At 34.8% G+C, this 16,227-nt stretch overlaps 1 protein-coding gene across 1 annotated transcript in view; it reads right to left on the bottom strand.

Annotated features, from left to right (window-relative positions):
- The window catches only part of FBXO11 (F-box protein 11), an 85,434-nt gene that overhangs the window by 17,750 nt on the left and 51,457 nt on the right, over nucleotides 1-16,227 (bottom strand). Inside the window, exons 2-11 of the mRNA XM_040453807.1 lie at nucleotides 8,621-8,748; nucleotides 8,154-8,235; nucleotides 7,588-7,732; nucleotides 5,198-5,327; nucleotides 4,397-4,480; nucleotides 4,184-4,316; nucleotides 2,535-2,641; nucleotides 2,338-2,449; nucleotides 1,914-2,020; nucleotides 1,691-1,828 (exon numbers count right to left, since the gene is read on the bottom strand). Coding sequence (XP_040309741.1) covers nucleotides 1,691-1,828; nucleotides 1,914-2,020; nucleotides 2,338-2,449; nucleotides 2,535-2,641; nucleotides 4,184-4,316; nucleotides 4,397-4,480; nucleotides 5,198-5,327; nucleotides 7,588-7,732; nucleotides 8,154-8,235; nucleotides 8,621-8,748 — 1,166 coding nt within the window. The remainder of the gene's footprint in view (nucleotides 1-1,690; nucleotides 1,829-1,913; nucleotides 2,021-2,337; nucleotides 2,450-2,534; nucleotides 2,642-4,183; nucleotides 4,317-4,396; nucleotides 4,481-5,197; nucleotides 5,328-7,587; nucleotides 7,733-8,153; nucleotides 8,236-8,620; nucleotides 8,749-16,227) is intronic.

The raw sequence follows: 16,227 nt of genomic DNA, 5'->3' as shown, positions 1-16,227 counted from the left end.
AAGATTCTTATGTTTTGATATCCTCCATACCTTTGCCCAGACTCCCCAGTTCCCATGGTTCCTATTTCCCTATTCTTTGGAAAACAGAGGTACAATTTACAGTGAAATGTCAATTTCTTTATTCCAGCTGGAGAGGGGCAAGTGGTCATCTCCACTCTTTATTATTTGTTTGCTTGTTTATTTATTTTATTTCCCCCACTCTGCTTTCTTATTTAAAGGCCCAAGTTATAGCCTACATTTTAAGTGAACTATTCTTCTCAGGTTACAGTTACCCCAGGAATATGATGCACTGGATGGTCTGAAACCATTTAAATCTAATCAGAATTTCATAAAAGAGTGCTCCCTCCTGGTCTAGATCAGTTTTAAAACAGTTCTACATTAGGGCTTTGGAACAAACAATAAAAATAAAAAATTTCCTTCACTAATTGATGATTTGTATATGTGAATCCAACATTCCTCTGTTGCTTGATTCATGCTATACAACAGCAATACAACTTCACTGTAACCCGATTTGACCACCATATCATCACCTCTTCTCCCATCTCAGACTCCTTAACAAAAAATGTTGCCAGTGTTGTACTAGGACTTAAAAATTGCCTCAATGAAAATTAGACATTAAATGAAAAGCATACCTGAATAGACACCAAAGACCATTATTTTAAAATAGTGGTCTAAGAGAGCTCAAAAAGTTGTGCCTCTAAAAATCTGTGTAAAATGACATAATAGTATTTAAAATATAATATTATCCATCAAGACACTAATTAACTGCTGCATCAGTTTTAGAACTAATATTTTATTATCACTGTATCTCTTATTAAAATTCTGCCAGTTAAAAAAAATTTTAAAGCACTAAAATGGAATGATGAAACCATTAATTCTCCAAGTGTAGTCTAAAAACAACCTGCATTCAACTCACTTATAGTGCTTATTAAAAATGCATATCCTAATCCCCATTTATATTATTTATTATATCTGGGTGATTTTTATGCACACTTACATTTGAGAACTACTATATTAGATCTTATGCCCCTCCAAGATTCATCAATTCCCTAAGGACACCATCTTCTCTACATGCACATAGTATTAGATTCATGAATTTACAGATTACTGCACATTGATTTTATTTTTTTTTTATATTTTTAAAAAAATTTTTTTTTCCAAAGTTTATTTATTTTTGGGACAGAGAGAGACAGAGCATGAACGGGCGGAGGGGCAGAGAGAGAGGGAGACACAAAATCGGAAACAGGCTCCAGGCTCTGAGCCATCAGCCCAGAGCCCGACGCGGGGCTCGAACTCACGGACCGCAAGATCGTGACCTGGCTGAAGTCGGACGCTTAACCGACTGCGCCACCCAGGCGCCCCACTGCACATTGATTTTAAAATATGATGCTGAAATTTCTTTTTAAAATTTTGAGAGAGAGAATGTGTGTGTGTGTGTGTGTGTGTGTACAAGCAAGGGAGGGGCAGAGACAGAGGAAGAGAATCTCAAGCAGGCTCCATGCTGTCAGTATAGAGCCTGATGTGGGGCTTGATCCCATGACTTATAAGATCATGACTTTCACTGAACTCAAGAGTCAAGACACTCAACCGACTGAGCCCCCACAGGTGTCCCTAAAATAAAAATCTTTAAAAAAATAGCTTAACTGATAAGAAGTCAGGTTTTTTTTTTATTAAGAATAAATGTTCTTACCATGCCATGATCAAATGTGAACACACCAACATCACGTCCATGATGGATATGATTCCGTCTAATAATTGGGTTTCCATGATTTTTAACCCAAATCCCAGCTAAAGCATTATTGGAAATTTCATTATCCTCATATATTCCCTGCAACAATTAATCAGAAATAGACATTAGCAGAACTTTAAAAAAAATTTAAAAAAGAAAAAAACCCCACAAAATTAAAAAATACCTGTGCATGATCTGTTATATAAAGTCCAACATTTTCACAGTCACTGATGTTACAGTGCTTGATAGTGGGACATGCTCCTTGACCACTAACACATACTGCTGAGCCAACTGTAAGAAGAAAAATTTATTTAAAAATCTACTGGACAACAATACAGTGACTTTTTTTTTTTAAGAGAAAGAGGGAGAGAGAGAGAGGAAGAGCAGGGGAGAGGGGAAAAGGGAGGGAGGGAGGTGGGGAGAGAGAGAGAGGGAGAGAGAATATATATCCAAGGCAGGCTCTATGCTCAGTGAAGAGCCCAATGCTGGATCCCACAGCCCTGGGATCATGACTTGAGCCGAAATCAAGAGTTGGGACACTCAACTGACTGAGCCACCCTGGCACCCCAATAACTCATTTCATAATAAAACATAATGGAAACACTAACCTGTACATGTACTTCGGATGATACAGTGATCAATAATAGGGCTACAATTTACTGTAATCTCTAAGCAGTGGTGTGCATTATGGTGTTGAGCAGATTTGTCATCAGGGTTAAACTGAAAAGGAGAAATTCTGCTTGAAACAGACAACCACTGCCTTAAACGATTTCAACATACATATTCTAAATCTTAAATTCCTTACCCTTATTGTCATATATCCAACATAAGCATCCTCAGAACCTTCCATAAAGACGAAGGTTGAATCTCTAGTGTTTTCAATTATAACTTTGTCTGCTACTTTTCCAGGTGCTGTGGAGAAGATATTTTAAAACACATTACCTTTATTTTTTTAAAGCACATGATTTATCAGATGAAATTGAAATAAAAATTTTTTTAATCAGTAAAAATATTCTGCCATAAAACTAATAATAAAAAAATCCTTTTTACTGTTTTAAGTTGGGTACTTTTTTTGGAGGAAGAATTTTTTTTTCATTTTTTTAAGAAAAATTTTAATAAAAAAATTTAATTGAAGTATAGTTAACATACTAGTTTCAGGTGTACAATACAGTGACTTGATAATTATATACATTACAAAATGCTCACTATGGAAGTGTAATTACTCTGTCACCATCACAAAATTATTATAATATTACTGATTATGTTTCCTATCCTATACTTTTCAACCTGTGACATTTATTTTATAACGGGAAGTTTGTACCTCTTAATCTCCTTCCCCTTTTTCATCTATCTGTCCACTTACCTCCCCTCTATAAACAACCTATATGTTCTCTGTATTTATGAGTCTATTTCCTTTGTACTGTTATTTGTCTTGTTTTTTAGATTCCATATATAAGTGACATCACTTGGTATTTGTCTTTGTCTAATTTATTTCACTTAGCATAATATGAGGGGGAAGTTTTAAAAAAACATTAGTATTGAATATATAAGAATATTCATTTTATCAGGTAACTATGTTTCACTGGCCTTTTCTACAGGCCATCATATTTAATGTGGATATTATTTGAGTACTATTAATATGAGTACTCATTCATATATAACAATACTCCTAACAATACTCCTAACTACTAATAGTATTTAGTATCAAATACAATGACAGATTAAAAAATGGTTTCTTGTGAAAATAAAATCACCTCTGGCAGCACCAGAAAAAGAAGCTTAAGGAGGGGAAAGAAGAAGGGGGATGATAAGTAGGTAGAGAAGGAGAGAAACCTCCCAATTTAAACTTATTTCCAAACTGGCCTTGATTTGGAAAGTACTGCAAGTCACTAGGCAAAATTTATTATATCTTCCCCCCCTATTCTCTATCGTGGAAATGGAGCAGGGAAGCACAAGGGGCAGTAAATAAAAATTTCAGTTACAAGTAATAAATGCTAGCTATCTTAAAATGGTCCAGGTACAGTGTCCTTAAAAAAGGCAGAAGAAATCTTGAAATGACTGATCAGTGCTCAACAACTGTTACATTAATTCTTAGAAACCTGACCAATAGCACAAAAAAAATTTACAAAGGATATCTGTTTCATTAAAAACACAGCAATAAAAACATTAACCATCTTGATTTTCAAATAAAAGATAAAACAAGTATCTTTCTTTCTTTAATGAATAAGACAGTTGGACAAAGTACAGACATCAAGAAATATATACATCTTAAAAAAAATTCATCTATAATGTCTGAACTATCATGTTTTCATTTCTGTGATATGCAATATTCCTGTTCTTTCTTACCATTAAGGTATTACCAAGGTTCCCTGGATTTTAAGTCACTAGTGTTAAAAAAAAAAAAATCACGTAAATAATATATTAAATTTTTAATGACAATGCATCTCAAAATACCTGCACCAATCATGGTGATTGGAGATTCAATATATATCCATTCATCAGTGTATATTCCAGAATGAACAAAGATAAGTCCATCAAAATGAGCTTCTTGTACCCCACCAAGGGCATCTTCAATTGTATCATAATACTACAAAAAAAACCAAAAGCATCAGTACAGAACTGAAAGATTACCATCTTAAGTCTTGTAAAAATACAAATCAAACATACCAACATATTTTCTCTTCCTTTATATCTTGCAGGATTACTGTAGAAATGTTCAGCAAATCCTGGCTTTACATGTGCACCTTTATACTAAAATGTCAAAAAACAAACCAAACAAAAAAACCAGAAACATTAACTACTAATATAAACATTATATTCTAAATTAATTTTGTATTATATATTTTTTATTAAATATAAAAAAGGTTTTAATTATTCTAATTTTCTGTTGCATAGTGCAATGTAAATTCTGAAACAGCTTATGACTCAGTAATATCCAGTAAGAAAGGACAAAATTTGCTAATCTCAGCACTACTGATATTTTGGGACAGATAATTCTTTGTTGTGGGGTTGTCCTGTGCATCACTGTTAAAATATTTAGCAGCATCCCTGGCCTCTACCCACTAGATACCAGTAGAATCCTCTTCTCCAGTGTGACAACCAAAAAGGTCTCCAGACATTGACAAATGTCTCCTGTGGAGCAAAACCATCCCCACCTGAGAACCACTCATAAAAGACCATAGGAAAATTAAGGTAAATGTGAAACTTTAAAACAACTACTGAACACTAATAATTTAAGAAAAAGTTCAAAGAGATCCATATAAAGTATAACTGCTCTTGGGCTACTGATGCTTACTGACACTGTTTAAATTATTAATAAATACATCAGCAGTTAAAAAAGTTGTTGAATATTTTGTTGACTGATAAATATTCATTGCCTTAAAACCTATTCTTAAGTTTAAATAAATTTTTTAAAAAGAAACTTTTAGTTACAAATATAAATCAGTATTTTCCATTTATACTTCATACCAACTGCTGGAAACTCTCTTTCCAAGGATTTGGATGTTCATATTCTTCTGGATTAATCTGGTAGAATTTGCCAGGTTCAGGATGCATCATAGGGCGAGTATATTCGAAAACTTCCATGTATAATCGTTTCCTGAAGGAGAAAAGGAATGAAAGATTTCTTCATAAAATGTCCTTTAAAACAACTAGAAAGGGGCGCCTGGGTGGCTCAGTCGGTTAAGCAACCGACTTCGGCTTAGGTCATGATCTCACAGTCTGTGAGATCGAGCCCCACATTGGGCTCTGTGCTGACAGCTCAGAGCCTGGAGCCTGCTTTGGATTCTGTGTCTCCCTCTCTCTCTGCCCCTCCCCTAATCATGCTCTGTCTCTGTCTCAAAAATAAATAAAAAAACATTAAAAAAAAATAAAAATACCGTGAGTTCGAGCCCCGCGTCGGGCTCTGGGCTGATGATGGCCCAGAGCCTGGAGCCTGCTTCCGATTCTGTGTCTCCCTCTCTCTCTGACCCTCCCCCCGTTCATGCTCTGTCTCTCTCTGTCTCAAAAATAAATAAACGTTAAAAAAAAAATAAAAAAATAAAAAAAATAAAAATAAAACAACTAGAAAAATTATCTGATGCTTTAAAACATATAAGAATATAAAAAACCAAAATTTTAAATGTAAAATGGTTTTTGGCTAAAATAATATAACTACATATAGGGACACCTGGGTGGCTCAGTTGGCTGAACATCTGACTTCAGCTCAGGTCATGATTTCACAGTTCACAAGTTTGAGCCCCACATCTGGCTCTGTGCTGACAGCTTAGAAACCTGGAGCCTGCTAAGGATTCTGTGTCTCCCTCTCTCTCTGCTCCCTCCCCACTCACTCTCTCTCAAAAATAAATAAACAGGGGCGCCTGGGTGGCTCAGTCGGTTGAGCAGCCGACTTCGGCTCAGGTCATGATCTCGCCGTCCGTGAGTTCGAGCCCCGCGTCGGGCTCTGTGCTGACAGCTCAGAGCCTGGAGCCTGTTTCAGATTCTGTGTCTCCCTCTCTCTGACCCTCCCCTGTTCATACTCTGTCTCTTCCTGTCTCAAAAATAAATAAAATTTAGAAAATAAATAAATAAACAAACAAACAAACAAACATTAAAAAACAATATGTAACTACATATAAAAAACAGTACACCTCCCAAAATAAGAAGTGTCAATTCTTCAAAATTTGCTTAGGGGAAAGAAGGCTACCCTACTGTAAAAGGCTCATACGGTTATTATTTAAAAGGATGGCTTTTAGGTTGTCTGGGTGGCTTAGTCAGTTAAGCACCCAAGTCTTGGTTTCGGCTCAGGTCATGATCTCATCATTTGTGAGATCAAGCCGGGCACTGGGCTCCACGCTGACAGTGCATGGCCTGCTTGGGATTCTCTCTCCCTCTCTCTCTGCTCCTCCTCCACTCACACATGTGCATGCTCTCTCAAAATAAATAAATAAACTTTGAAAAAAATAATTAAAGGATGGCTTTCAGTGAAATACTCTGAACCTAATTAACTCTTTGTATATCTTTACATGTTATTATCAAGAGCCAACAAATCTCAGAAATGTACTGATAGTAACTATTTAATCACTTCCTGTAAAAATTGGTATTTTCTTGCAGTCTTTTTATCTACAGATAGTTTCATTTATTACAGTTATGATTATATAGCATATAAAATTCTGTATTCTGCTCTTTAAAAAAATTTTTTAGAACATAGCATTTTACCATGTTAGTAGCAACTCTTGTAAAAATCACTATTAATTGCCTTACAGGCAATTATAGTTACAATCATCATCCTCTAAGTAGATGTTACATTATTAGTCCATTTCTTCTTGCTAGACATTTAGATTTCTAATTTTCCCTATTACTAACTGTGCCATTATGAAAAATTTGTACATAAGGAAAAAAAATTTCCAGAAATGAATTACGTTGGTCAAAGGGCTTGCATACTTTAAGGCTCATAAATACAACTGTCAAACTCAGTGATGTTAACAGTTTTCCAAAAGTGATGTAACAAAATCTACACTCTCATTAAACTATCAGATTGAATTACCTGTTTTCTTCTTAAAAAATTACCTATTTGAAATTAGACACAGTTCTATTTCTAAAAAGCTTAAATTTAAATGAACAACATTTCCCACAATCACTCAGTTGCTATTAACTGATAAATAGCACAGAAAGTACTTCATTTTTTGTTTTATAAATACCGCTTAGACCAACAACCTACATTTGTGATAAACAGGTAACATGGAATTTATAAGCATTCTAATGTTGTTCCAACTGTTTAATTTTAACTACCACCTCACACTTCAACTTCCCTACCATCTTTAGCATTTAGGGCAGCAAATAATATATCTCAAGATAATAAGAAATAAATTTTCACTTACCACAAAATTGGATCATTAGCAAGCTCACTGAAGCGTTTACACACACAAGCTGCTCTACAAAGATCCTGTTCCAGCAAGTAAGAGAAGATTTTTAGAACCACTTCATCTGGCAGTTTCTCCTGAAGATACTGTTCAGCAGGTGCTGCTATAAAGAGATTAACAAACAGAATTTAAACTATTTATTGCGGTAGTGACAACTTTCTCATTATGTAAAGAGCATTATTTTCATTTTATCTAATGAATAGCTTTTATTGTTTGATGACAATCATTTTATAAGCATTTTACTTTCATAGATAATATACACATTTATCTTCTTTTGTCCTAACTTAAGTATTCTTTCTTTTAGCTGTTATGTACCACTTCAGAAACTGGTTAAACACATAAAATGTATTTTTATACAACAATTACAGTCAAAAGAGATCAGGTTCTCATGTTTATTCTATAGTATCACCTTTTCAATTCAAAATGTGCCATTAATCTATATTTAATAAAATTTTAATTTTTGCTATCAAACAAAATTAAAAAGAGTATTTAACTCTATCCCTTAGTTTTCCCAAAGGAAATACCAGATAGATCTTGTGATTTTCCAGATACTCTTGCACGTTTTGCACGATGACCAAAGTTTTCTGTAGTTGAAGTTGAGGCACCCTTGAAAAACAAAAGGAAAACTAATTAAGCAAATATTTTTACCATACGTAATCATTATTTCTAAAAAACGGTGACATTTCAAGGGCACCTGGGGGGCTCAGTCGGTTAAGCGTCCGACTTCGGCTCAGGTCATGATCTCGCAGTTTTAGTTTGAGCCCCATGTCAGGCTGTGTGCAGACAGCTCAGAGCCTACAGCCTCCTTCAGGTTCTGTCTCTCTCTCTCTCTCTCTCTCTCTCTCTCTCTCTCTCTCCCTCCCCCACTCATGCTGTCTCTCTCTCAAAAATAAATACACATTAAAAACATTTCTTTTAAATGGTGACATTTCCCGTTTTGTTTCTTAACAATTCCTTCATTACAAAAAGAAAAGGAGTTACATTTATTTACCTCCATACTGCTCTTTGTAGGACACGCTGTTCTTTTTGGCAACAGAGTTTTTCTACGAAGTTGGTATGGACTATTTTGTGCACCAGGACCTGATTCTTCAGCAACCATATCTGCAGGTACATCATCATCTGTTATAAAAAAAAAAGCAATATGAAAAATGACACCCATTTTTTAAAAAAAGCTCTATGGATGCAGTATACTTTTAAGAAGCTTCATAAATTTGATAGGGGGAGAAGGGGTAGGTACAACTTTTATATAAAATTCCAGCCAACTGGACAAACATCTGAAAGAAATGCTAGACTTCTACTTCATTTCTTACTTCAAAACAAATTCCAAAACAGAGCATGTATTCAAGTACAAAAAAATCTATCACTAAAAGAAACCAAAGGTAATTATTTTTTGTAATGTTAAAGCGGAGAAGAAGTAGAACACAAAATCTGGAAGGCATTTAAAAAAAAGGTGAGGAGCATGTTCACTTGATGAGGAATGGGAAGACTTACTAATACATGATTATAGCCCAAGTAGGGTGAGAAGAGTAGCCTGGCAAGAGATGTCAGAATCAAAGTGGGATGAGGAGAGTGTCCATACAGAGGGACAGCTAAGTGGAGGGTGGGTATCACATATCAAGTAGGATGAAAACAACATTTTGCAGACGGTGGTGTGGCATAGGGTGCTAGAGCTCAACAGGGTAAGGAAGCTTGTGTGGGAAAAGGGGTGGCCTGAAATGGAGAGTCAGAGCAAGAGCAAGGAGAGAAGGGCATACAGGAAAAGGGATGGTGAAGTGGAAGATTGGCTGCATACAACAGAGGGATTCATCAAATAATTAAACAATAATGGAAGCCAGGTTTCTGTCAGAGAAGAGAGTTAAATTATAAAAAGAAAACTAGAATAAGAACTTGGGTGTTAAGACTGGAATTGGAGGTTATAAATGTGAACTCATGGTTTTCTAATACATAAATACATATGTAAATGTTTGGATGTGGATAAATGTACCTGCGTATATTTTCTAGCTCTGTCCACTGACAGAACCTAGAAAGCAGTTGACACTCCAGTACCAATGAGTATGACTAACATTTGGATCTTGGCTTCTGATAACATTTTTTATAAAAAGGATAAGGGCTCCTTGGAGAAATGGCTGATTTTAGGTCGTTGGAAATTATAAAACAAGCCTGGAATATCTTGTGGCAGAGAAAAGAAAATGCTCAAAGAATGATGAAGATGTGTCAAAAAGACACAGAGGTCAGCTTAAATGATCACTCACTAGCAAAATTATGTTGGAACATCAAAATTCATAATGACAGTGAAAGTATTATAATCCAATGAATAGAAAGCAACCCATAAATTCATATTGCTAGAGATAAATAATTAACTTTAAAGTTTGATATGGAATGGCACGTTTGAGTACCTCCCCTCAAATACTTATTAAGTAGAAAGGGAAAAATAGTAACTCGATAGCAGAGATGCCCATCAGACACTGCCTTAATCAAGTGATCAACATGACTATCATCAGTAGGACAAACTGAAACTGTGTGCCACCTGATAGCATACAACAGGATCACAACTGCTATGATAAAGATATATATCCTAAATTTAATTTGAGGAAACCTCAAACAAGCTCAATTTGTTCTAATTTGTTTTGAATAATCTTCAAAATTGTCAAAGTCATGAAAGTCAAGCAAAGTCTAAGGAACTGTTCCAGGTTGAAGAATATGGAAGAGATATGGCAACTAACATGGTTCTGAACTGGATCCTTTTGCTAAAAATTTGCCATTATGACAATTAGTGAAACTTGAATGGGAGTTAAAAGATTAGAAGGTAGTAGTGGGTCAATGTTAACTTTCAGATTTTAATAGCTGTAGTACAGTGATTTAGGAGAATATCCTTGTTTGTAGGAAACATACACCCTAACGTATTAGGAGGTAGCAGGATAACAGGCTGGCAACTTACTTTTATGGGGGTTCAGAAGGAAAAAACCTTCCTTGTATTATACTTTTAAGTACAAATTGTTTAAAAAAAAAAAAAAGAGGCTAATAGAGGCACCTGAGTGGCTCAATCAGTTGAACGTCCAACTTTAGCTCAGGTCATGACCTCACCCTTCATGAGTTCAAGCTCTGTATTAGGCTCACTGCTTGTCAGTTCAGAGCCTGGAGCCTGCTTCAGATTCTATGTCTCCTTGTCTCTTTCTGCCCTTCCCCAACTTGTTCTTGTTCTTTCTTTCTCTCTCTCTCCCCACCTCCCCCCAAATAAACATATTGATTTTTTTTAAAGCTAATCAATTTGAGTAATATATAAAAAGTTTTAAAATTCTGCTTGGAAAATTAACACCACAAACATAATCAAGAAGCAACCTATTAGAAAAAAAATTTTTACAATACATGTCACAAAAGGGTAATTTCCTTATTTTATCTGCATGCCTACAAATCAATATGGAAAAGAAACAATTCAATAGAAAATCAGGCCAAAGACATGAATAGACAAGACAGAATTAAGTTTAAATGCTAATAAAAATGACAATGAGATTAAAAAAAAAATGTTTATATATTTTGAAAGAGAGAGCATGCACGAGAGAGAGAGAGAGAGAGAGAGAGAGAGAGCGTGTGCAAGCGCACAAGGGGGATGGCCAGAGAGAGGGGGAGAGAGAGAATCCCAAGAATCATGGGGCTCCATCTCACAAACCATGAAATCATGACATGAGCTGAAATCAAGAGCTGGATGCTTAACCCAGTGAGCCACCCAGGTGCCCTGACAATGAGATTTTTTACGTGGCAAGTTATCAAATATCAAAAAGTGTGATCAAATACTAGTATCATTAAAGGATAACATGAGGGAAAAAAGATTCCTAATTGCTTTAAGGAGAGCAGTTTGGCAATTGCTATTATTAATAAGGAATTCCATTTCTGCGAATTGATTCTGCAACTATATTCACACATATGGGCAAAGTAGTATGTACCAAGATATTCACTGCAGTTGTTTATAATACTGCGGGATAACAATCAAAATGTTCATCAATAACTGTTAAATAAACTTTGGTACAGCTATACAATAGACTATTATGCAGTCATTACAAAATACAAAGCAAGGACAGGGCTCCTGGGTGGCTCAGTCAGTTGAGTGTCCGACTTCGGTTCAGATCATGATCTCACAGTTCATGGGTTTGAGCCCCACACTGGGTTCACTGCTGACAGTGTGAAGCCTGCTTCAGATCCTCTGTTTCCCTGTCTCTCTACTCCTCCCCCGCTCAGGCTAAGATAAACAAACATTAAAAAAAATTAGATTTTTGTACAATTACGGAAGTTGTTTCAGGTTCTAAGCCATATGCCTAGGTTTTAGTGCTAGCTCTATTTTGAAAATGCCTAAGACCACATATCTCCCATGCCCATATATGCACTAAAACTCCAACCCAGATCCCTTAGGACATATAGTCCAGAACCAAAAAGTCCCTGTGCTATTTTATACAATAGCACCTACTCCTACTTACTGCTTTGATTTGACTTCTCTCATTTCTGGCTTCTTCTTTCCTTCTTTAGAGCTTAACTACGCATTTACATTTCTGTCCTTGTTTTGTGTTACATTTCTGTATGTTTGTGGTAGGTATGCATGTGGGGATAATATCTCTATCACCCTAGTTATAATGCTGCTAGCAATCAGTTTCTACAACACTCAAAAAAGTACATTCTCAAAACTTTTCATCCTATACAACCTTCTTCTCTCTCACCCCACTCCTATTCCTGTTTAAAATCAATAGATCTTGGGGCACCTGGGTGGTTCAGATGGTTGAGTGTCCAACTCCTGATTTCAGCTCAGGTCATGATCCCAAGATCATGGGAACTGAGCCCTGAATTGGGCTCCAGGCTAAGCGTGGAGCCTGCTTGAGGTTCCCTCTCTCCCCGCCTCTGCCCCTCTTTCCCACTCGTGCCTTCTCTCTAAAAACAAACAAAACCCCTCAAATCTATAGATCTTATTATTACAGATACCTAACTCACTCACCCATCCTGCCCTGGAATCCTTTCCTTCTCACCATCAACACAGCAAATATTAAAGACTAAAAAGTAAGGAATTCAGAGGTACTAACAGAAAGAAAAGGTGTTGGTTAACTCAGCTGCACCCAGAAGTTCACACCAACAGATACACAAAGCTACATAATTTGAATTGTGTAATGCCATAGTAACCTCAACTTCCTATCTGTAAACACTGTCTTGTTCTAAAGCACTCAAAGCTCAGTTCTAAAAGAACTGTTATTGATTCTTATTTGTGCTGAGGTAAAGAATCTGTGCTAAATTTCTATATAGTTCTCATAATAAATTACCACTGACTGTTCTAAAAGATATTTAAAAAGGGGTCATTCTGAAAAGATCACTTGGCCACTATTGCAGTATGAAGCAAAGGAGAAAGATTAAAAAACAAAACAACTCTAGTCATTAGTATTCTCTTCATTTTTTGAATTCCTGTAGTACTGTATAATTATCTGCAGTAGTGTGTAAGTACCATATATTCTTTGCAATATCATAGCTACTTTATGTTATTATTTACTTTTTTGGTATATTCCATATTTTCTTGACAAAAATATAAGCTTTGATGGCCAGGTCTCTCATTTATATTCTTTCTCAGTATCTACTTTGTTGTCCAGTAGGTACTCAAAAAAATGTTGATTCACATCTATGGAGAACCTCTTCAATTCAAGGAGTTTTCCCCAAAAACCATCCCTAGTGGTGAACTATGATGACCTTAGATACTACTTTACAGAAAATAAAAATCTGGACAGGAACTGCTTCAGGTCTTTCTACCTTCAACTCCAATGAACTTATATACATGCACATGTATGATTTTTTGTTCCCTCCTAAAATTATGAAGTATTCCCAAGATAGATTTGGCACATATGAAGCAAATAAACAAAAATTTTGTTGAATAAATAAATGAAACAATGAATAAAGTGAACGATCAATGGTAACTGCCATACTAGCTCCAATCCAAGAATCAAGAAATCATAAAATATTATTTATGGCTTTGTTCCAACAACGAAGTCTAAAAGCAAGCCCTCAATATTTTGTTGAAAAAATTTTAACTTTATAGTTTCACTTTTACACCTAGTATTAGAATGTCCATATTTAAATGCCAAGCTGTAATCTAAAACTAAAAAAAAATCTCAATACAAAAAATGCTCAATTTCAACCATAATTTACAGGAAACATAATTTTCAGTTAGGAAATGTTCTCAACCAGAGAGGTCTAATAGAAACAGAATGTGATTCATATATGTAAATTTTTTAAAGTTTATTTTTTTAGTAATCTCTTTACCCAACATGGGGCTCAAACTCACAACCCTGAGATCAAGAGTCACGTGCTCTTCTGACTGAGCCAACCAAGCACCCCCACACATGTAATTTTTCATATTCTAGTAGCTGTATTTGAAAAAAAAAGTGAAGTTAATTCTAATATAATTTAACCAGATATCTAAAATGTATTTCAACATTTAACCAATACAAAATTGAGATATTTTACATTCTTTTTTCATACCAAATCTTTGAAAATCAGTACTTATTTTTACCACATTTATTTTCAGACATGCCTTATATCAAGTGCTCAACGGTCACATGTGACTAGTGACTACCCAAATTGGATAGTGTACACACCCACACATTTTATTAAGACCTTATCAGTGCTCAAAAAGATAATAGTGTGCAATTTAAAGGGATGCTTACACACACACACAGATTTAATTTTATAATTTTTAGATTTTACTGTAAACCCTACATTAATAAACCAGAGTCTTCACTATGAATAGGAACCAAGGTTTAAGCAAAGCCTTCTGGAAAATAAGCACATTTCTTTCTTTAGCTAAAAAATAATCTTTGAAATCTTTGATATTAAATACATTGAAAATTTATATTAGGATTTATTCCAACAAAAGAAGAGACTTAAGTCTATACATTCTGAAACTAGAAGAATAACTTAATTTTTACATACTTAACTATCTTAAAGGTTTACAAAAAAACTGTATTACTGCTTGGATGGGGTTCAAAATCTATACACTAGGTTATACACCAACCTAAAGTTAGAGTTTATGGAAATTAATTTACAGTGGTTTCCAACACCCCACAAATATTATACATATTCCACGTTACTTACCCATAGCCACAGATCAGATTGGAAACTTAAGCAAATCTGTGCTAGTAACTGTGTGTTTAGAAACAGCTCCCAGTCTCACATTGTAAAGAACCACACTTGACAACTGTTTCTAACACAGTTGCGAACTACCACAGCTTTTTCCAACTACTAAAAAAATCCACTGAATAAACTGAAATCAAGATAAAATTCATTTAAAATGTTTTTAAATATTTTACTTAAAACTTAAGCATTTTACTTAAAAATTTTTCTTAAATATTTTAAGGTAGAGAGTCCAGAAATAAAGTCATAATATGTAATTATTCAAGATATTATTACATATTCCATTCACATATTCGGTTATTAATTACACACATATACACACACTTCTGAATTTCCAAAACAACATGAACTATAGGGACTATCTAAGACTGGTAAAAGAAAAAATATTTACACTTTGACCACTGAATAATAATCTTTAGAAGCCACTTCTTTGATATTATCAACACTTACTGAAAACTCAAACAAGGCTTCATTTCAACAGAAAAAATTTAGACCAACTCATTCTAAACTGCCGAACATAAAGTGTGTTCAACAAATATTTGCTGAATAAATGTAGAATGAACGAACGAATGTGCCATGCACTGTATGAGTTACTGGTGAGACAGAACAACCATTAATTCTTTCAATGTCTGGTAGAATTTACCAGTGGAGCAGTCTGGTCCTGGGCTTTTGTTTGCTGGGAGGTTTTTGATTACTGAGTCAATCTCCCTACTAGTAATTCATCTGTTCAAATTTCCTACTTCATCATGATTCAGTCTTGGTAGGTTGTATATTTCTAGGAATTTATCCATTTCTTCTAGGTTGTCCAATTTGTTGGCATACAACTTCATTTTAATCTTCCAATGCTAAAACAAACAAAAAAAACCTCTCCCAATCTTTTGTATTTCTGTGCTCTCAGTTGTAATATTTCCTCTTTCATTTTTTATTTTGTGTCCTATTTCCTTTTGTCTTGGTGAGTGTAGCTAAAGGTTTGTCAATTTTGTTATCTTTTCAAAGAACCAATTCTTAGTTTCCTTAATCTTCTCTATTGTCTTTTGACTCTCTATTTTATTAATTTCTGCTCTAATCTTTGTTATTCTCTTCCTTGTATTAAATTTGGGCTTTTTGTCTCTTCCTAGTTCCTTGAAATATAAAGTTGTCTCAGACTTTCTTGTTTCTTGAGATAGACATTTATTGCCACAAACTTTCCTTCTGAACTGCTCTTGCTGCATGCCACATATCTGTCTGTCACAGTTCCATTTTTTTTTGTCTCAAGGTATTTTTTGATTTCTCTTTTGATTTCTTCTTTGACCCACTGGTTGTTCGGTAGCATACTATTTAATCTCCACAAATTTGTGAATTCTCTGGTCTTCTTTATATAATTAATTTTCTAGTTTCATACCATTATGGTTGGAAAAGATGCCTGATATGATTTCAATTCTCTTAAATTTATTAAGACTTTTT

Source organism: Herpailurus yagouaroundi, unplaced genomic scaffold, assembly GCF_014898765.1.
Source record: "Herpailurus yagouaroundi ecotype Mexico unplaced genomic scaffold, PumYag 210, whole genome shotgun sequence".
NCBI classification, from domain to species: Eukaryota; Metazoa; Chordata; class Mammalia; order Carnivora; family Felidae; genus Herpailurus; species Herpailurus yagouaroundi.
Note: the sequence above shows the minus strand (reverse complement) of the source record. Positions and strands in the feature narration are given on the sequence as shown.